A 21,951-nucleotide genomic window follows, 5' to 3' on the forward strand; every position below is an offset into this window, starting at 1 on the left:
AGAGATGCGCACACCTGTCTCATAGCTTAGGTGTGCGTTCAACCCATGGATTGAAATGTATTGGAAAGTACTATAGCAATGTGAACAATTCCGATATAGAAATCTAAACTTACAAACTTTAATTTAAACAACCTCTGAAATATAGGGGGTGCTAATGTGTGCAAATCTTTACGGATAGATGGAGAGTATTCAAACAGTGCCTGCGTGCTTTGCCCACTAGATGGACCAGAGGTCTTACAAATGGGATAGATGATTTTATGTCGCTGAATCAATGTTCTTCAATGTTGAGATTTCGTATTGGGTTTAGGGTGACCAGACCAAATGCGGGAGGAGTAATACGTTTGTGTGGGACAATGTGGGGGCATGTTACCAACGCTGAGAGGTAACCTAAAACTTTGATATAATGTCTATCTAATAAGAAGCATTTGCATTCTGCCTTTCGGATCGTAAACACCTATACATCGTCCTCCTTTTGTCCTATCTTAAACACACAGACATGTCAACAGACAGAACACCTGTTGTTAGGGGGAGGAGACCACTAACCCGCCCTCTTAATCCACGCATAGCCAACCAAAAGTTCTACATGTTGTCACATGACCTGAGGGGGTATTTGTAGATAGAGATTGCACCGCGCTCCCAAAATTTCAACTGGGAGCAAATAGCGGTGACAAACGGACCCACAGATGCGAGAGAGCGGCACTGGAATAGTTTGCAAAATAGGATAAAAGTCATTGAGAAGAATTGAAATCGGAACTTTACAGTTTACGATGACTCCAGATAACATATTGGGTGAGTATTTAGCTGTCACTTTAAATGATACATTTCGAATCTTTGATTCGTTTACGATAAACGACTGATACATTTGTTGGCTCTATTTCAGTAAAATGTAACGTTTCATCGGTCCTGAACAATTTAAATGGTCTTTATTTGCTTCTATTTCGCTGTGTATATAGGCTACAGAGTTTTTGAACACAGTCTAACTTACAGCGATACTAGATTGTTGTGGTGGAGAGATAGAGTGGTCACACATAACTAGAGTAATTAGAAGGGTACCACATAACTAGAATAACTTGGCTTGTTATCACTCCTCACACTGCAAAGCAAAACCGTGTCAGAGCGTGTTTATATGGTGTGGTCACGAACGAGCATATTTCAGATTCTTGAATATAAATCCACTTGCAACCAAACTGGAAACATATGGCAAATAAATAAATGTGTAAATACATGAAAGTACGCGGTATTGAGCATATTCGTAAAGCTGAACTGATTAGAATTAGTATTCCTCATTTCTCAGACAAGATTATTCCCTCGGGGCATGTTTGAAAAGGTAGTAAATCTCACAGTTTAGACAACGTAGTGTGATATTTGCAAAGCACACTTTTTTAAAGAGTACATGTGACTGTGTGTGTGTGTGTGTGTACGATGCATGGTGTATGCTGGGTGTTTTGTAGGAGAGTGTGCGTGTGATCAAAGCGTGTGACACTGAAAAATAGAGCACTGGTGTGTCTGTGTTGCATGCAGGTCTCCGCTAAGGTCTCCTATAACAATGTAAGTAGAAGGAACACACACACACACACACACCCATAGCAAGATGGTGCAGTATAGTCTGGGCTATGATGGTGAGATGATAGGCTATGTGCTCCATCATCTGTCTTCCCCCTCCACTACTGCCTGAAAGAGCAGCTCTCCAAGGCATTCATTATGTGTCCTACCATCACCAGACAGGGGCCTCTCAGTGGCCTAGCTTCCTTGTTACTGAGACCTTACTGTCCCAGAATAGACAGGCTACATGTCGTCCTTTGTGTTTCATCAGTGCACTCTGTCATTTGTGTTGTGGGGGCAAGGCCTTACAAAGCCCAAGGAAAGCTGAAATTCAGTTTGGTTTATAGGAACATCTGCGTGTGCGGTTACATCTGGTGCCATGGCTACCATTCAATGCTTGCGTGTGTGGCAGGGAGATCACAGTGGCATATGGGGTGCATGTGTTCACCCCTGCTGCATGAGGTTTTGCAATGTGGGACATCAGCTCAGTTTGACGTGTGCTAAGCTCTGAGGCGCTTTTATTTCAAAGGGTCACTAACAGGATGTGTGTATGTGTTTGTTTGTTTGTGTGTATGTGTTTGTTTGTTTGTGTGTGCATGTGTGTGCGTGCACAGGACCCTGTTCTGTTTTGTGAGGCCTTGCGTGGTTTGGGAGCGAAGAGAGGATTCAGGATCGCGGGAGGAGAGCAAGACAGAAAGTGTCAGAGACGGCACAGAGGAAAGACAGAGACAGTGAGTGAGTGAGTGAGAGAGGAGAGGAGCTCTCCTCCTCTTCTCCCCACTCCCCCCTCCCCATTGCTGGGCACACTGGCTGCGGCTGGGATGTTGCGGCAGAGCAGCGCTGGTGGGAACAAGCGCTCCCTTGGCATCGCACGCCTCTCCAACTCCCACTTCTTCCCCCTGCCGACGGGCACCACCACCATCTCCTCCTCATCCTCCTCGGGCACTACTTCAGGCACCTGGGGCTGCACGGCCAAAAGCAGCTCGCTGAGCTCCGTCAGCTCGGGCTCCGACAGCGTAGACGCGGCACCGACCGACTCCGACTACATCATGCAGCTGGTCAACGACGTGAGGCACTTCGCAGACGTGCTTCTCCAACTCAAGGAGGCTTTCAACTCCAAAGGTAAGCAGCCCTGGAAGGTGATGAAAGAAGTCGAGCTGTGTGGTAATACTGGTGCACCCTCATCCCCCTGGGAACAGTCAGTGCACAAAAAAAATAAATGGAAGTTAGGCCCAAGTGTTTTGGTGAGAGCTGCCACTTTTAAAACAGAAGCTTGCCAGAAGCAGGCTTTGCTGTCTTTCAAACGTTTTGCTTTATCAGCCATGCTGGATTGTCCTTGGCTGTGCGGTCACTTACCTCTCTTTATCTATCTGTCCAGCGAGTGGGATGGCCAGTGCTCCTGTTTCTCTCTCTTTTTTCTCCGACCTGTGCAGGATTGAACAGATTTGTTTTTCAGAATCAGAATCAGAATCAGAATAGTATTTATTGCCAAGTAGGTTTACACCTACCTGGAATTTGTTCTGATGTATAGGTGCATACAGTAAACATAAAAACATACAAACACAGTAAGTACTACACATAACATAAAACATAAAAACACAGTAAGTACTACACAAACACAATAAGTACTACAATACAAAAAGCAGGGCAGGAGTGCAAAAGTGGATGTGCAATGTGCAGTGTGCAATGTAGTGTGTGTTAACATAACACAGGCTTGAGGTGTGGGGGCGGGATGAGAGTCCACGTCAGGTGGCCTTGTTTTTGAGCTTCACCTCTCACATTCCTGGTCTTTATTGTGATTTTGTTTAGTTTTTCTTAGATCCCTAGGCAGTCAGAATGCTCTTGTTGACAGCAGCAGGGTTTGGATGAACAGTGTGTAACCCTCACTAAATTAATTGCTCTGATCCGACCGCTGTATCTGAGCTGCAAACTCCCAACTAACTCAGCCCCAACTATATTAAAGAGCAGGAAAGTCACAGTAAAAACGTAATAAACATTTTATTCTTCAGCTGTTACGGTTCTTTGCATGTTGTTAAACATCCGCCTTGGAGAGGCCTATGTTGGGTGCCCTGGGGAAACACCCCTCAGAGGTATTCTGCCTGTAGCTGGGGACGAGGGAGGCCGAGTGCATTGTGTCCCCTCCTCCAGAGCCTAGTTTGGAGGAGAGGGGGTGAGGGGAGATGCTGCGAGAGAGATTTGGGGCACTGGGGTTTTAGAGAACGAAAAACAGTAACCTCTTAACCTCTCTCTCTCTCTTTCTCTCGCTCGTTCATTTTCTCTCCCTTCTTCCCACTCACCACTCCCTCACTTCCATCATTGCCTCCATGTCAGGGCTCTTTTGAGATTATAAAACGTTACAGTTTTTTTGTGTGGGCAGTTGAAGGGGCCATTTGTCTTTGAAGCAAAATAAAAAGATTTAAAGAAGATTGTCTAGGAGAGAATCGCCCCTCACTTTCGCCACCCCTTGAGGTCTCAGTTCAGGAGAGGTGCCGTTTAGTGGGGCCCTACTTCACCATAGTCCCACAAAATAATACTACGCTGTCTCTTAATTAAATGGCCTTTTCAACCCTTTGCCTCTCACTCCCCCTCCCTTGATAATCTCGACCCAAACATTTCTGAAGCATTGGAGAAAGGTTTTTTTTTTTTTTTTTGTAGAATGGAGGGAATAAGTGCAGATCAACGGGGCGGCGGCTCTTGCGTGTGTGATTATTGCATTCCTGCCCCCGGTCCCGTTTGGGTCGTCTTGGCTCGGGCCCAGTCTGGATTAATCCCTCGGCCAGTCTGAGAGTATCTTGAATGGGGGCCGGAGCCTCTCGAAGCCAGCCTCTCTTCCACCACAACCCCCCAGCCCTCCGAGTCTCTTTTCCTGTGAGAGCTGTGCCATGTAGTCCCACGTTCGTAGGAATCTCAGCTTTTGTTAAAGAGGGTCAGCCAGGGTGCTTGACCTTAGCCAGCCGTGGCTGCAGTTTGGAGAGCTGATTCTGTGTGACCGGTCCTCTAATTTTTCTTAGAAGGGTGAGGGGTGGGGGGGGGGGTTACTATTACATCCCCAGGTTCTCAGAAGTCACACCCACACCAACGCCAACGCTCTGTGTCAGAGAAAACAGATTCCCAGAGTTCATTGCTATTATTTATTGTGCGCCCACGCTGTCCATGAAACAATACTGTGAGGGCTTTTGGCATGCTCATGCAAGCAGGTTTGTGACAGCACTGCATTGTTGTCATACCTCAGATTTGTGGCTGGTCCTCGCTCTGGAAATGCACTGGTGCCTTGATTTATCGTGCCAAGACACTCAAAAAAGCTTTTTTTGTAGTGGATGCACTTCAATGCCCCCAGAAGGGGGCCAGATGTGGGTCGCGCTCTGTGCCTGCAAGTGCCAAATGTCAGTCTTGAATGTTCAGTTTTGAGAATGACCACGTTATACAGAGATTTTGAATGTGGCCTCTGTACAACAGTGGTGGTGAATCAGTCGACAGTCAATTATGTAAACAAACACTGTGAAACTGTAACCTGTGATAGGACCGAGCGATAACGCCTCTAATGGAGTGAATTTAGTCTAAATGCCGGAAAGGGCAATTTTGAGGAGAGTAAGCTAATTGGCCAGAGGGAAACTGAACAGGTAGATTTTTGGGACACAAAAAGAAAGGGAGAGACAGACCGATAGAGTGATAGAGACAGAGGAGCTGGTTTTGCCCTATCAGCAAGATAAACAAATTCAATGTTTGGGTTTGAGATTATTATTAGTGTTATAGCTGAATCATCCTGTATTTCATTCCAACTGTTTCTTTTTTCAGTCTCTATCTTTTTTCCCCAATATCAGTCTTTTCCTGTCTGCATAATGGTTGTGGTACTCAATAGTTTTAATTTCTCAATTAAGTCTTTTTGGGGGTTTGGGGGTCAGCCTCAAAGATGCATGGCACATGTTGCATTGAGGAAATGAACTAGCCTCCATGCGAGTGATCATATCTGGATGATGTGGGTCACGGGTCAGTGCACATCTTCAAAGTGCCATTGGTGGCAGTTAGGTGGGTGGGGCTCAAACGGTGCAGAAGAGAAAAGGCTGTTGTGAATCACTGGCTATGGTGTGATTGAAAGTGATTTAAATCCCTTCCAATTTATGACTTTATTGTCTCAGCGATGCATCCCCGAGGCGAGCGCCCCTTTTCATTTTGCCCTCAAGGCCATTCAGGCAAAATAAGGCAAGTAACAGCCTGGCTCTTTCTTTTCCACAAACTTCTTCCAAGCAAACAGCATTTCGTGTGTGTGTGTGTGTGTGTGTGGGGGGGGGGGGGTAGTTGTTTCTGTGCGAGTTGTGTATGTGTCTGGTTGAGTGTGTCTGTTGTGGGGTGGGGGTGGGGGTGGGGGGTGTGATGGTCTTGTCACTCGAAAACAGTTGGTGTATTCACGTTCAATGATGTGAGGCCGACAGCCTTTGTCTGAAGTATCTGCTGTAGACTGGGCCTTGTAGTCGAGGGAGCCTGGCCGCCTTGAGCCTCCAGCCTTGGCTGGGAGAACACTTTCCCATGTAAGAATAGCTGGACCCTCATGGATTGCTCCCTTGGGGAGAGGTAGAGACCAGCTCCAATAGGAATTCGTTATTTTTTTTTTTAAACATGTTTTATTTTTTTCCCCTCTCTTGTCTCAGTTTCTATAAACACCACCTTAAATGGCGATTGTGTGTTGGTGGCCTCTCTGATTTGGTCTCAGAAGCATCGCTCTCCGCTTTGCTGAGATCTCGTTTTGTTTTATTTTGAAATATTGCGGGGTGGCCAAGCGCTGGCTGACATCCCTGGCTTGTTTCTGCGGTGGACTGATAATTGTGGATTACTACAAGTTCCATAATGATGTCTTCACAATGTGGGGGGATTTCGGAATTTCCCAAAGAGGTCGTGACCTTGTCCAAGGCCTGCTTGTTAGAGGCATGTCAGTAATTGGATTGGATTATTCTGGGTCTTGCCCTACTCAGGGTCGCGACAGGCCATTTTGAGGTCCGCATTAGCCCACCAGGTCAGTGTTACATTTGTGACATTTTAATTCCATATAGCATTTATGGTAAACTAATAACTGTGTAAAATATCATCACATGCTATTCATTTTATTGTTGTTGTGGGATTGAGAGATTTTATTGTGTTGTGGGTTTGTTCGGCAGGCTGCCCAATGGTAATGGAATAGCAAATCCGAGGGTAGCCCGTGAGTTTGGAGGGAACTGTTCAGCTGCCAGACTCTAAGCATGTGTAAATGTCACGTAAATGTCTGCTGCCTGAAAGCAGAGTGTGCTAAACAAAATGGCCCCACTGTTCTTGCTAGCTCTAACCTCCTTTTCCCTCGCTCACAAAAAAAGAAAAAGACTTCTGTAGCACATCCAATGTTCCTCTTAAGTATATTTGAAATGATCCATACGGACCTTTGCCCCTGGCCTTAAAGAGACATTTTGTAGAGAGGTGGACCGCTGTGGGTTTGTGCCATTTTCCTGAGGCTGGGTCCTACAGGGTTATTAGGGCTTTGTTTGTGCTGATTGGTACAATGTGCGTGCAATGGCAGTTTTCTGCTCACTGGAGCAGCATGATGGCTGGCATGTGTCAGCCACTTTGGAATGAAAACAACAGGTAGGATCCTCGGAACAATTTGGCCGTGGCAAAGGAAAACTCTTCTCTCCCAAGGAGGCATAGCCTTCCTAGGCTTGAAACCTCAAATCTTGAACCAGTCATCGAGTCACTTCTGGATAACCACGACATGTTCACAATTATTTTCCTTTCGACATTATGGATGGAATGCACTAGTCATTTAAATTTTTTTGTCTTTGGAAAGATGGGCAGGCTGTGATGAGAAACTTGTTGGTAGCTGGTATCGTACAGGTATGCTTGCCATTTATCTGTTTTATCAAGGAAGATATTTTCTTTTCAAGAACATTTTCCGTTCAGGAGATCACATTGTTTTTTTTTTCAAAATGTAAATGTGTTTATATATGATGAATGACAAGGGATTTGGATGTGGTGTCTTATAATTTCACCTCTCTCCACCCACAACTTCAAACTAGCATGCTCTTTATCTGTGAAGATTAGGCTGATCAAACGCTGATCAAACTATAAAATGTTTAATACAGCTGTTAACGCAGCCATGCTGATTCATGATCATTAAATCGTGTTGCGTAACAGTCTGTTATCCATCCATTCTCTGTGCTGTGAGAGCCAAGTACGCTTTTACTCATCCTTCCCAGTGTCCTCCTGAGACGGCCTTAATGTTTCTGCTCTTAGCTGCCAAGAGGGACAAAATTGTATCAGTTATTCAGCTATTTCCCCCCCCGATCCTGTTGTCCCACTGCGCGTACTGTAAAACCTTGAGGCGAGCGCAAAGCCAAGCGCATATTTAACCACTGTATCAATATTGACCCTCGCCACAGTGGCCATTACCAGCGGCACAGCTAATCATTTTGATAGGGGTGGGAAAAAAGCTCCTCTGCTCTCTGCACTGCGAGACTCTCTTTATCCCGCCTCCCCTCCCCCTCCCGCATACTCCGCATTCCTGCAGAACAAATGCTCACTTGTTGCTTTAGTGCCTTAGATCAACAGTTGCTAGATGCTGTTTAAAAAATGATGTTCAAAAAACAAAGGTGACATGCTATAAAAATACATCTGCTCTCCAATGGAAGGAAGAGAAGGAATGGAAAAGTATTGATCATATACCTGTATGGGTTTTGAAAATGAAAATGGTGTTTTGGGAAAATTGTGCCGTTCAGATTTTGAAATTCAGGCACGGATTGGGATGCGGTGCAATTGGAGGGTGGTCATACTGTGAGAGGGAGTTCCTCTCCTGTGTTGCCTCCGATGGTTGGTCTTTTTATTTGGGACGTTTTCCATTGTAATGGCTCGTTTTTGTATCATGATATTTGCTATATAGATGGTGGGAGATGGAACACCTGCCACTCATGTAAACTCTTGGTTGATTAAACCCTGAGGGTCTGTTGTTTGCAAAAGCTTTCAAAGAAGGCTTGCTTGGTTTAGCTCTGCTTCTCCCCATGTTATGTTGGCTTGTCCAAGACTAGATGCTGACATTTTACTCAGATGCTGTCTGACGAAATTAAATGAATTTTCCTCCCTCCCACACTCAGATGCCAAGCAGTGTGGCCCTATTTTAAGCTCCAATTGAAAAACCACAGGGATGGGGGGGGTGTGAGGAGTTAGGGGGTGGGGACCGTCGATGTACGATCAAAGACCGGCTCCCTCTCGCACTTAACTCCCTGAGCTTGGGGTATTGTTAGAGAGATTGCCGCTCCATTCCATCTCGTATTTGACCTTCATTTTAAAAGAGTGTGGGGAAAGTAAATTAATCCCCAGCCCCGGGGCAAAATTGTTGGGAATACCTCCGGAGAGGCTGGTCAATTGTGGCTCTGAAGGGCTTTTTGGAGAGTCGCTGCCACCGGCTGCTACATCAGTGTGCACAGACGGACTTGGAGGGGTGGATTAGGGCCCCTCTCCACCTGTCCAGCAATTGGGGGTGGGGGGGGGGTCTCTGATCGGCTAAAAAAGTGATTTTCTGGCCTCCAATGTGATTTGGGGAGGCTAAGTGGGAGGTGGACTAGCACGCTATCCCCCATGAAACCTTGGCCAAGAGGTATGAGGTGGGGGCATATTGTGCTGTACCAATAAGCCCCCCTGTCAGCAACCTTCAGGCAAGTTCACAAGGGTTCCTGTAAAACTGTTGAATGAATCTCCTCTGTGTTGCTAATACTGCAACAATATTACTGTGAGGGGGTTCTTAATGAACAACTGTTGGGATGTGTGTGTCATTGGCGTGAGTCAAGACTCCCTGGTGTTGACTGGGAACAGACATCGGTGGAAACAAAGATCATTGTAGAGACAGGCACAGAAATGTGTCCACACTTTCCATTATAATAGCAGTAACTTCAGTGCATGTGTGAATCATGCTGTTGTTTAGGAAGTGCAGCACTGAGTGTGTCATTTGTCACTGCGAGGCTTCACACACACTGAGCCGATAAGGTGAAACCAGGCAGGTTGTTCTCACAGTATTAATGTCAGTGCCAATTTAATATTTAACTGAGTTGGTGTTGGTGGTGTATTGCTCTCCAGGTGTTGCACAATGCATAGTGAAGCCGGCTTTTGCATCTTACGTCACTGGCTAATGTGTTGCACGGTGCCAAGAATGTTTTTGGGAAGGGCTATATTCTGCCTTCCCATGTGATTCTTCAGAGTGAAGAGACACAGTGGCCATTCTCTGCTGTCGTAGCTTAGAGACTTAAATAAATAGCCCTCTTGACTGCGGCGGACCACAGTGAGTTAAAGTCCACTGGAGTTATTTTAGCAAGCAGGACTTGTACAACATGAGAGAGTAACGACTCAGCCACAACATGAGTGTGTGGGAGAGTAAGAGAGACAGAAGACAGAGTTGGACAGGGAGCAAGAAAGGGAAAAAAAAGACCTCTACCATCACAGCAGCCCTCCCTCAGTCATCCTTGTGAGATACCAGAGCTTTGTGTGAAACGAAGTCTGCCACTGGTCCTTTGAGAAAACCTAAATACTGTTTACGTGATTTGTGGTTGAAATCACCCCTAGTGAAATGGGGACCCTAAAATTACCTTCCTTTTTCCCCTGTGCTATACAGATCTGAACTGGCTGTAATGTAACTCTGTTTATCCGTCTCGCCTTTTAGAATTCACATCCACTGTAAGGAATGGATTCTTTGAAAGAAGAAGAAAGGAAAAAAGAAAACAACCACCTTTTATGGGCCACTTGAAGCAGTTCTGTATTTTAAGTCACTGTAAATTAGCCTAGCCGCCTCGACTCGCCCTTTGGTTCACTCTCAGCCTTTGAAGATCTGGTTGCACCCTTGGCTTTTGCCCGAAGGCAGGAAAAACAAGTGCCTGGCTTGTGAACGTTTAGCTTGGTCACATCTTATAAAGTTCTCAGTCAGATTTTATGAGCTAGCTGCCTGCTGAGGAAGGGGGAGATTTAAAACATTAGCCTAATTGTCTTTGTTGTCAGAACTAGGCCTTAACTGGGTTATCAGTGGGGCCCATTCAGGAGGTGGTACAGTAGGTTACTGCCCCAATAGGAAGTCTTACAACAAAACAAAGTGACAAATGGCTTTGGTATTTATCCCCTTCCTGAAACCAAATGGAAGAAATAAAATCATCAAAAGCAAAAATTGAGAAAGTGGTGGGGAAATGAGAGAGGGCTTAGCACGTGTAACCTGCGGGTGGCCACTTTCTGGCAGGCCCAGTGGTGATTTGTTGACTTTAATGGCTTTACTGCACTCAGCGCAAAGATTTGTAGGTTGCTTTTTTTTCTTTCAGTGCACGGGACGTGAAGGAGTTTTTGTATATCTCTCTCTCTTTCTTTCTCTCTTTCTCTCTCTCTCTCTCTCTCTTTCGCTCTCTCTCTTTCTTTCTTTCTCTCTCTCTCTCTCTCTCTGTCCCCTTTTCCCTTTCCACCCAGATTTACGGTTATGGGATTTGCTCTGGCTGGGGGAATTTGTTCCGGGATGGGGTACCCGCTGATATTGAGGATGGCTAGGTGCTGTATTGTGTGTGCCTTGCTCCTGGGACAGGGTGGAATCATGGCTCTGTTTAGGGAAAGCCTCTGGTGATTTGTCGGCGTCCCTTCCGAGGGGCTTGTTTTCCTCAATACCATGAAATGCCTTGCCTCTCCCCTTCAGAGTCTGAGGGCTGACGGACTTCATGCTCTTTTTTGGTCAATGTTTTGGTACATTCTGGCACTTGTGGATGTTCCTGGGTGGGCTTTGTTTTTTCATGGTGGCCTACCATATATAGGTCACTTGAAGTAAGCTGCTACAATTAGGCCATTTGAATGAATGCAGGCCATTTAGAGAATGCTCTTTCTAGCCAGGTGCTGAAGGGGGACATTTCGCTCTGCTGCCCCTTCTGTATTTCTGAACACATCAGGCTCTGGAGAAAAAGGTAAACATTAACTAATCTGGTAAACAACATTGCAGTTTCTCAGAGGAGATCAGTTGCAAATCTTATGGTTCAATGCAATCTGTCAATATACTTAAAAGAGGGTTCTGTGAAGTACACCTTTGAGAACAGGAAGGAAGTTTGGGGAAGAGATCAACCTGGCTAAACGTTTGCTCACCTGTGTGGTAGACCTACATTTTCTGACACCCTAGTAGGACAAGTAACTTCTATGATGTCCGTACTGCTCAAATACTCAACTGGGAATCTCAAATATTTTCACTGAAAACTCAAAGGCCATCTAAGCTCCAACCTCTGCTCCTATATGCAGGCCTATCTAAAACCCATGGGATACATTTGCCCCGAGGTTTAAGTAGCAGAGACCAACTACTAAAGAAACCCCCTCAGCTCCCCCAACCAGGATTAGGGACTTGAAACCAAGATGGCAAATTTATCCAGTAGATTAGATTAAGGCTCCCCTCTGACCCTCGACCCCCCCAACACTGGATTAAAATTGTCTGGAGAGAGGCCGAATTAATGTGTCAGCTGGTACTCTTTGCCCACAGTATTGACGGGAAGAGGGCTTATCTGCTGATCTGATCATACACAAGCCCAGAGCGTGTGGAGTACCAAAGAGTCAGTTCTCCAGTCTTGCCTTAAGCAAAGGGCCCTGATAAACTTTTGAAATCACAGTTTACAGCAAAGCCTCTCTTGGAATGGAGGCCTTCCAGCAGTTTTACACAGGAGCTGGTACACAACAATCAGAGTTGAGGGAAGTTGAAGATTAATTGGCCTTGTTTTGCTTTTGGGTCCCTGAACCCTGGAGAGCCCATCAAAGGAGCCCTATCACGTGTGAGCATTCAGTGGCCCATGCTGGGCCAGACTCACAACTGCTTATCGTCAGAGCTGAGGCCCAAGTCCACAACAGCAGAGAGTGCCCAGTGGGGGTCGGGGATCGGGGGAAACGGTCGCTCTTCTATCTCCCAATTATCTAGGAGCGCGCCCAAGCTCCAAAGTTAGGGGACAGAAAATATATGGGGGGGTTCCCTCTTCATGCTTTATGGGATTGGGATGGACAAAACATGAACAGACTGAGCGTGAAGCGTGGCTCGGACGGTACTGCGTCCCACCCCCTGCCTTGGGGTTGGGGTGGGAGCACAGAGTCTGGAAGATCACCCGAGAATGATGGGTGGAGTTTGTGCCTTGCTGAATCGTCTGTAGACGAAGGGCTTACTTTAAACAATGCACACTGACACACACATCTAAACACACCGACACGCACACCCTCCCCCTCGTCCGAGCCCCTTCTCTAGAGATCCTGTTCACAACCCCAGACAATGCCACATTATAAAAATATCAAGCACAGTGATGGCCTTTTGTGACCCAGAATCCCTTTCAACAAGGAAGCCCCCGACAACACAGAAAAAGAGCCAATCTCCATAATTCATAAGGGCCCATGAATGAATGAGAGCTTTGCTGCGGAGGTCCTTTGTAGGATGGGTGCCTCTCTCTTGGCATTAAGATGTTCCAGGGTTGGCTGTGCGCTGTGGCGGACGCATGTCATAATAAGCATCGCGCCCTACTGCCGCTACTGGTAGGAGAGGGAACGGGGTAGACGGAGGAGGAGGCGGCCCCCTCTCAGACGCAGCAAAAAAAACACCCTCTCAGCTCGCTGTCACGTCTTCCATTCATTGCCCTGGCCTCTCCTGGAAATGTCTAGCCGAGCACACGTCCTTGTTTTCTCAAGAGTGGGCATTACGGATGCATCGTGCGAAGCCTTCAATCTACTCCTTTTTTGTGTGTATGTGTCATTCTTCAAAACAAATTTCTTTGAAAAACTTAATTAGACAACCAATTAGTGAGATTGGTTGCCACACTGCGCTTTGTGGCTCTTTGGACTAAGAGGATTAGGCATCCCCAGGTCTTGACTGAAGAGATGAGGGTTTATTGTGAGGAACTGCAAAAACAGTCACAACATCATATATGTTGTTTACTGGGGTACTCCTGAAAGCAATAGTAAGTCAGGACCACTATTTCGAAGAAGCACAAAATCTAGAGTTACAAATTGTTAGGTGAAAATTCACCCTAGTTACCTCAGGACTCCGGAGCTGCATATGAGTATATTTATTAGACAAACAACAATTGCAATCGGGCTCACTCCCAGCACAAGGCTGAAAGTGAAGCAATGATAAACACATCGCACAAGGTTTATATAGACAGAAGTTTAGCGTTCAGTAGGGATAACCACGTGGTGGATCTCTGACGTCCAAGGCAAGGATGGAAGTTTTGCAAGGTCGGAAGAAGCTTATCACCTCTGGTCTAAACATGCTCTTGTAGATATGCAGACTAAGTGGCACCTAATATTCTAAGTTACACACACGCAGAAACACAGAAAAGCCATGTTCCTGCTTACATAAGTACATGATTCATATAAGGTAATTAATAATACCAGGCACTTGATTATTATATTCTTAAGTCATTAACAGTGGAAATGATCTCCATCACAAATGTTCCTGTGTCCTCAGGCCGAAATATTTTTTTAAGTCTTCTCCGTCAAGCAGGTCAGGCAAAAGGCATAATAGACAATTGCTTGGGATTTTTGCCATCTCTCAAGTACCATCTCAACAGCCCATATGGACAAGGACAAGAAGGCACGAACTAAGGCTGTCACAGTTTGGACATTGGGTGAGACCCATCAAAGTCAGACACTGGGGCCAACGTCAATGTCCAACGATGCAGCCATTGACAGGGGGGCAGGGGACGCCAGCCAGATCCATTTTAGCCAAGGTCGTCTCCTGCCAGTCCATGCCACTGTCTGACAGATCTGCCATTCTTAGCAGGATAGAGCCCAAGCTGGCTGGCCGGCTGGCTGTTTGGCCGGTGGGACACGCAGAGGCATGACTACCCCCCGGCATAAGCCCTTCTCTCTTTCTCTATTTCTTTCTCTCTCTCTCTCTCTCTATCTACCTCTCTCTCTCTGTCTATCTCTGGCTGCCTTTGGGCCCTCTGCTCTGTTCTACTCTGTCCCTCTCAGTGGGAGATTTTCAGTCCTCTTCAATAAAGCATAGTTGGAATGCCAGTCCTCAATGCTCCACACAAACAGGGAGTGCTGGGAGGGAGGAGAGGGAGAAAGCAAGAAGGCAAGGTTCTCCTGTGTCTCTCCTCTATGCTCACTTCCTCTCTCCCTCTCTCTCTCTCTCTCTCTCTCTCTCTCCCCCTTTCTCACCCTCTCATCTTCATTGAGATTTCTCTTTTCCCTTGTTTTCTTTATTCCAACAGTCACTTTTAATTTTTTTCCCAAATCTCTCTCTCTCTCTCCCTCACTCTTTCTCTGTATATCTGTCTTTTCCCCCACCCCCATGATGGACAGCTCTCTGGCTGAGTGAGAGAGAAAAGTGCATTCTTGACTCCATGCTAAGCTTCCGATTTATATGCAAAGGGGACGCAGAGCAATATCAAAGGGTAAACAGACTGCTGGCTGGGAAGGGAGGAAGAGTTTGGCATATTATTCACAGGAAACGCTCCCCTCCGGCCGCGGTGTCTGATCCCATCTTGTGTCCATCTATCTGATCTGGTTTATTGAGAGATTGTAGCTCATCTGCAAAAAACCCATTTCTGAGTCATTATTTAATTCAGCTTTAGTTGGATTGCATTCAGTGTTACCCATTAAAAGCAACCCATTGTTTATAAGCCCTTATCAGGCATGCTAACAGCGACCGATGCATTGTTTAGCACACTGCAGCTGGGTCCAGATGCAAACATGGATCTATGGTCTGTTGTCACCCTATTCAGACCAGGGCATACAAATGGTCCCTGACCCAGGGTGATATGGAACGGCCATTATGACGGCCTGTTGTAGCACAGGTTCCGTTGGAGCGGTACAACGAAGTGTTACAGTCTAGTAGTGTGTGCGTTTGTATGGTATGCTTATACAAACACACTGTTGTATATGCATCATTACTACACAAAAAGTGTGTGTGTGCACAGGTCTGTAAGTGTGTGTGTGTGCGTGTGCGTGTGCGTGTGCGTGTGCGTGTGCGTGTGTGTGTGTGTCTAGTGTGTGCATTTGTATGGTATGCTTATACAAACATACTGTTGTATATACATCATTACCACACAGAAAGTGTGTGTGTGCACAGGTCTGTAAGTGTGTGTCGTGTGTGTGTGTTTGTATGTCTCTGTGTTGATGTCAACATGTCTATGAATATGCAGTGGTATTTCTGTGTTCATGTACAAGAGTGCTGTCATGGTAGTGTGTGTAACCTATTTATTCATGAATATAGGCTGGTGTGTGTGAGAGAGAGAGAGAGAGAGAGAGAGAGAGAGAGAAGTCAGGTCAGGAGATGCCTTTAAATGTCGGCCTTTTGTGTGCAGTCATGGGAAAGAGAGCGCTCAAAGGTGGAGCAGCAGGAGACGGGTTAGCCAAGGGAGGTGTGTGTGTGTGTGTGTGTGTGTGTGTGTGTGTGTGTGTGTGTGTGTGTGTGTGTGTGTGTGTGTTTGTGAGAGAGAGGTTCATTCCCCTCTTTGCCCCAGTACCGTGTAATCTCCTAATCCCAGAAGTAGCCCTCTCCCTCGGGGGCAGTCATGGCCCACCAAGCCGTGGCAGGAAGCATCCTGGTGGGGGGAAATAAGCCAGGCCACAGGACCCACCACACAGCTTCCCCTATCAAAAGAGCCGTGTTAAAGGTTAGGTGCCTTGGTTTCCCTCAGATGTTAAACAGTAGACCTGTCCTAATTTACCTATGTGGATAACTCGGCCTGCGTCCATTCACACAATGGCAGTGAGTGGCAGAAAGGATACACAATTCAAACGGCCTTTAATGACACCCAAACGTACCCAGCTTTGCAAGTAATGTGTCCCTTACACACTAACACCTACAGTCACACGGCCCCTCCATAGCCATTCTGTGAGTGTTTAAAGGTGTCTCTAGCTCAGCACATTGGTATTTGGGCATGGCTCCTTATGACCCCGTAACCCCATGAACATTCCTCCATTCTGACAACTTATTCTTTTTTTAAACAGGATTCATCTGTCCTAACTCCACCTGAAATCCGTGGTGGAGCCACATCCCTACGAGTCTCTCAGTCTGTCCTCCCACACCACGCTTTAGCAGTGGCTGTCACTCCAGCTTCTTGCCCCCCCCCCCCCCCCCCCCTCTTCCTCTCAGCTCTGCTCATTTGATCAGCGGCCGCCCGGCTCCGGTTGTGTTTTAGTGCTTTCGCACCACGGCTTTGTGTCGCGCCGTCCGTCCGCGCGAGCCACTCAGATGTCTTGAAGCATGAGTAATACATTGTTCCCATGATTTGCCATGCATGGTTGAACAGAGCCCCCGGGTCACTGGGAAGAGGAATGTTGCAAAGTCATATTGTCTCACAGCTTTCCATGATTTAAAAGAGGAAAAGTGTTGCTTTGTATCACAAGGACTGATTCTGGTGACAGATACTAGAATGCGTCGCTTTTTCCCTACTGGTTACACTGTAGCAGTTTAATACTCTATTATTTATTATTTTAAGAGGCGCTATCTCTGAAGGCCGAGTTATCTTTGGATTTCCGTTAAAAGGGATTCGGCTTTGTGAGGGCTGGTTGAGGTGGTTGTGTGGTCTTGGGGGTCGGGGTGGGGGTGGGGGTGTACGCGACCTAATTGTGGCCTTCGTTAGCATTCATGGAGATGGCCGAGTTTCAAAGGTGCACGAGATCATCAAAGGGGCTCATTAGGTCACTGACCGGAGGTCGTGATGTCTTTGATGGTGCGGCTCTCTTGTTTGTGAGAGAGAGAGTGTGTGTGTGTGTGTGTGTGTGTGTGTGTGTGCGCGCGTTTTTGGGAAGGTGTTTAGTCGTCAACCCCCCAGTTGCCGACTTGCATCTCATAGTAGCATACAGTTCTCATTCAACCATGTGGAGTTCGAGTTCTGACCAGTTGGCTGGAAGTTGTCATGTTGTTAATGAGCTGCTAATTTGTGCTAACAGCCCGGCAGCCTCACTACTGAACACACACACTTACCCCAGTGCCCAAATCTGCCCTCCCTCACTGAACACACACTTACCCCAGTGCCCAAATCTGCCCCCACATTTGACCTCTGGAGAGTCCCTTGAGGCACTTGACCAAAATGTCTAATGCCAAATAGCTAACAGACAATACAGACAACAGTGGCCCCTGGATTTGAGGCAGTCTGGGGCATCCTCCTCTCATCCTTCACCACTCCGCTCCATCTCTCCCTCCCTCCCTCCCTCCTTCCCTCTGTCTGTAACCCCACCCAACCCCTGCCCTTGCTCCCCTCCCGTTAGTAAACTGAAAGGCTCACCCTCTGATTTATTGTTCCATAAATGCTTCATGCGGCAGGGGAACAGAAGGGGAGAGGACAGGCCCTGCTGTTTGCCAATGGCCTCCAAGAGGGAGCGAGAAGGGAGGGTGGGGGGGAGACGGCAGAAAGAGCTTCCGCTATCTTTCTCTTCTCTTTTCTTTCTTCCGAGCTGAAAAGCTTTTCTCTGTCTCTTTCTCTCTCTCTCTCTCTCTCCCATCTCTCTGGTTAAACACGAGCACTGCTCGTCAGAGGCTACTGTGTGTTTTTTTTTCTTTTCCGGGTAACACAGGGGCTGTGGCTGTTCCAGGGGCCCGATGACCAAGGGTGCCTGGAGTGCATGTGGCCCCCCAACAGTGGTGGGAAACTGGCTCGGCTCTATTGTGCTCCAGCCCCAGCGGGGAGGGAGGTTGTAGGGCTGAGGCACGAGGTTGAAGCAGCAGCCTCCGCACCTCACCCAGCATCCCGCTGGGCCTGCAGGCTTCGCTTAATGTTGTGCTAATTAGTGTGGATCTTTTTAGGGGGAAACGGTGTTGTGTTTGGTTTGATAGAGCATGGGATGCCGAATGGAGACATGTGGTCGTGTGGCCATTCAGGCCAGCGCTGAATGTTTCAGGCCTGCAGAGCTCACACACAGAGAAACAAACACACACACACACGCACGCACGCACGCACGCGCACACAGACACACACACACACACACACACACACACACACACACACACACACACACACACACACACACACACATACACACACAGACACACACACAGACACACAGACACACACACAGATGCACACACACACACAGACACACACAGATGCACACACACACATTCACAAATGCTGACACTCTCGTGGACTCACATATGCCTGCACACACACACACACACACACACACACACTGTATTTCCCTCTGTCACCATCAGCTTGTTTTGTTTTGTTTGTGAATGGGATGTGGTTGGGGGCGGGGGGTGGTGTGAGGCCATTGTATGCATCGTATTGTCATTCGTAGAGTACTATCTTTGCGACTGGGTTTTTTCTTTGACCTCCAGTCCAATTAAGAGCCTGTGGCCCGAGGTCTTGGGCCTGACCGGCATTACACTCTGACCCACCTACTCATTACTCCCTGCATTCTCTCAAGGCTCTCAGGGGGATTAACATGTGTGTGTGTGTGTGTGTGTGTGTGTGTGTGTGTGTGTGTGTGTGTGTGTGTGTGTGTGTGTGTGTGTGTGTGTGTGTGTGTGTGTGTGTGTGAGTGTGTGAGTGTACATTTGTGTATGTGTGTAGGGAGATAAAGAAACAGAGAAAGATGCAAACCATCAAGGGAAAAAGAAAGGTGTAGGATGATGCTATTTTTGCAGCTGTTTCCAGTTGTCAGGTGCTGATGCAGCTTGCCTCTCCCCTCTCTCACATCCAGTGATGGCCACTCAGAGATGCCAAGCAAGCAATAACCTCCAAACCAGAGAGAACGAACAACAGGAAGTAGCAGGAGCCGAACATACCAGCTGCATATAGCGTCGCCTTGGCAGCACCCCCCTTTCATTCCTGTGCTCCAGCATCTCGGCGAGTGTTTTTGGCAGCAGGCTTTGATGGGAAGCTAATGGTGGGGAGTTGGCGTGTCTGTCTGGCGTGACTCTGGAGGCACTTCAATGGGGGAGACAGACTCCTCCAGACTGGCTCAGAGCAAGTGTGTGTGTGTTTATGCGGGGGCCTCGCCTGGTACAGCATAGTACTATCGGTGATGGGGTCGCGAGGTCAGCACCCCCGGGAAGCACATACACTGCAGCACAACTGTGTGTATTCATTGCACCCCATGCAGTTGCAGATAAAGGCTTTTGCGGACTGAATAACATGTGTGTTTTAGCGTGTCTTTGTCCTGCATAACTTGTTCAGCTGGAGTTGTTTTTGAACTTCTCTTAAATTACTGTATTATTTCTCTCTCTCGCTCTCTCTCACTCGCTTTTTGGGTGGGTGGAGTGGAGTGCAGCTGTCGTTGCCATGGCACCCACATCCACGGCTGCATTAGTTCCACAGTGGGCTCTTCGTCTTTTTTTATTTTTTGTTGTGCTCGGGGAAAAAAAAAGAATACGAAAGAAAAAAAAGCGGGAGACGGCTAAAGTCTCTCTGATCCCCTGTTCCATGCCCAGGGTAATCCAGCGGCCCACCGTCAGCACAAACGCTGCCCTCTCTCTCTCTTTCTCTGTCTGTCATTCTCTCTCTCTCGCGCTCATTCTCCCTCTCTCTCTGTCACTGTGGGTTATGTTTTTTACCTCCGTCAAAACAAACTGGAAATTGCACCACACCATCCATACGATGCCATTTTTCTCTGCTTTCTTCTCTTCTCTTACTATCTTTCTCATCATTTCTCTCCTTCTCATTCCTTCCACACAACTTTTCCATGTCCTCTCATACTCTCCTTGTTTAGCTCTCTCTCGCTTCTCTTCGCTTCTCTTCTCTGTCCATCCCTCTCTCAGCTGGCTCTCCTGCGACCTCTCATACTCTCCTTGTTTAGCTCTCTCTCGCTTCTCTTCTCTTCTCTTCTCTTCTCTTCGCTTCTCTTCACTTCTCTTCTCTGTCCATCCCTCTCTCAGCTGGCTCTCGGGCGACCTCTCCCTCTGTGCTCAGAGGAGGCTTGGGCTCAGTGATTTATTGCTGCCCCGGTAGCATCTGGAGAGTGTTTCTGGGTGGGTGGGGTGCGGCTGACCTCACCCCCTCGGCACGCGGAGAGAAGCCACCATCCCAGTCCTTACGCCAGCACTCTCTGGCCTCCTTTCTCCTTATCCTTCCATCTCTCTCTCTCTCTCTCTCTCGCTCTCTCACTTTATTTCTCCTTAACTTTATCTCTTTATCGATCTCTCCCTCTCTCTCACTTTCTCTCTTCATCTCTCTCTACCTTTGTCTCTCTCTCTTTATCGCTCTCTCACCCCCACTCTCTTTATCTATCTCCTATGTTTATCTCTCGCTCACTCCCACTCTCTTTATCTCTCTATCTTTATCTCTCTCTCACCCCCACTCTTTATCTCTCTCTATCTTTATCTCTCTTTATCTATCCCTCTCCCCCTCTCTTCCGTGACTAACACCTGTAAATGGACATTCTCATGGCCAAGGCCGAAACCAATGGACTCCCACTTGCCCAATTATAAGACCCCCATTCACACAGTTACTCAGCCACTGAGCCCTGGATGTTTTTATTGTATGGTTGGGGGGGAGGGGGGGAGTGCAATGGAGGCTCCTTAGTCATAGCGCAGGTATTTGTTTTCCTGTGTGAGTTGGCAGGCCATTAGGGGATGTTGGGATCAGCTGCCGCTGAGTGGTCACAGCTCCTACCCATATATCTAATGCTTCACCGGCTGCTTTGACTGGGTAATGGTGCACAAGGGCTGAATATATACAGTGGTTCAGTGGTCTGGTAAGACTAGTGTTTAGAGGCCTTTGTGGCTTACTGTACATGTAATGTAGTGATGGAGACTTTTGTCATGGAGATAGTTTTGGGGTTTGGTACTATACTTCACTGACCTTCAGGTATTTTAAGGTTTGTCGAGGAGCCAGTTGTTTTTCTTCAGGGATGCAGCGGTAGAACAGGTTGACAGACAGGTTTCCAGCGAGGAGAGAGATGGATGTGGGAAAGTCCCTGGAGCATTTTTAGGATGAAGGGCCTTGCTTGAGGGCCCCCAAGGCTATAGATCTTAGTTGGCGATCAGGCTTTCACCCCTATGGCTACAAACCGGATTTCCCTTTTACTTTCTCGGGCCACAGCCCTTAGGTGACAAGTGAGGCATCCAAGACACGGGGCTAACCCACTTCCTGTGACACTCGTATAAATTTGAACCTAAGTGCCTCACTGACGCACGTAGTGATTCACCAGCCAGGCATGTGCTAAACAAGGGGTGCTTGTACCTCGGAGATGTGCACCGGCATCTTTGGAGGTGCTGCTGTGAATATGTGAATTGGTTGTGTGGTTATGACTAAGGCTTTGTCATGCCAGTGCTTCACGGTTGAGTTTCACATCGCTAAGTGCTCTCTCTCTCTGTCTGTCTGTGTGTGTGTGTGTGTGTGTGTGTGTGTGTGTGTGTGTGTGTGTGTCTGTGTGTGTGTCTGCTCCTGCAGAGCACCAGGACTGTCTGCACCAGGTGGTCCACGAGCGATTGGGCGAGCTGCTGCGCGTGCTGAAGGCCGT

The 21,951-nt window shown here is 47.4% G+C and overlaps 1 protein-coding gene across 1 annotated transcript in view; it reads left to right on the forward strand.

Moving 5' to 3' along the window:
• The first annotated feature begins 620 nt into the window (after positions 1-620).
• arhgap29a (Rho GTPase activating protein 29a) overlaps positions 621-21,951 on the forward strand; it is a 44,673-nt gene continuing 23,342 nt past the window's right edge. Inside the window, exons 1-3 of the mRNA XM_012815219.3 lie at positions 621-789; positions 2,157-2,664; positions 21,882-21,951. The exon at positions 21,882-21,951 is cut by the window's right edge and continues 74 nt beyond it. Of these exons, the coding sequence (XP_012670673.1) occupies positions 2,364-2,664; positions 21,882-21,951 (371 nt within the window). The 5' untranslated portion in view covers positions 621-789; positions 2,157-2,363. The remainder of the gene's footprint in view (positions 790-2,156; positions 2,665-21,881) is intronic.

The sequence above is a fragment of the Clupea harengus genome, chromosome 17, assembly GCF_900700415.2.
Source record: "Clupea harengus chromosome 17, Ch_v2.0.2, whole genome shotgun sequence".
Classification (NCBI taxonomy): Eukaryota; Metazoa; Chordata; class Actinopteri; order Clupeiformes; family Clupeidae; genus Clupea; species Clupea harengus.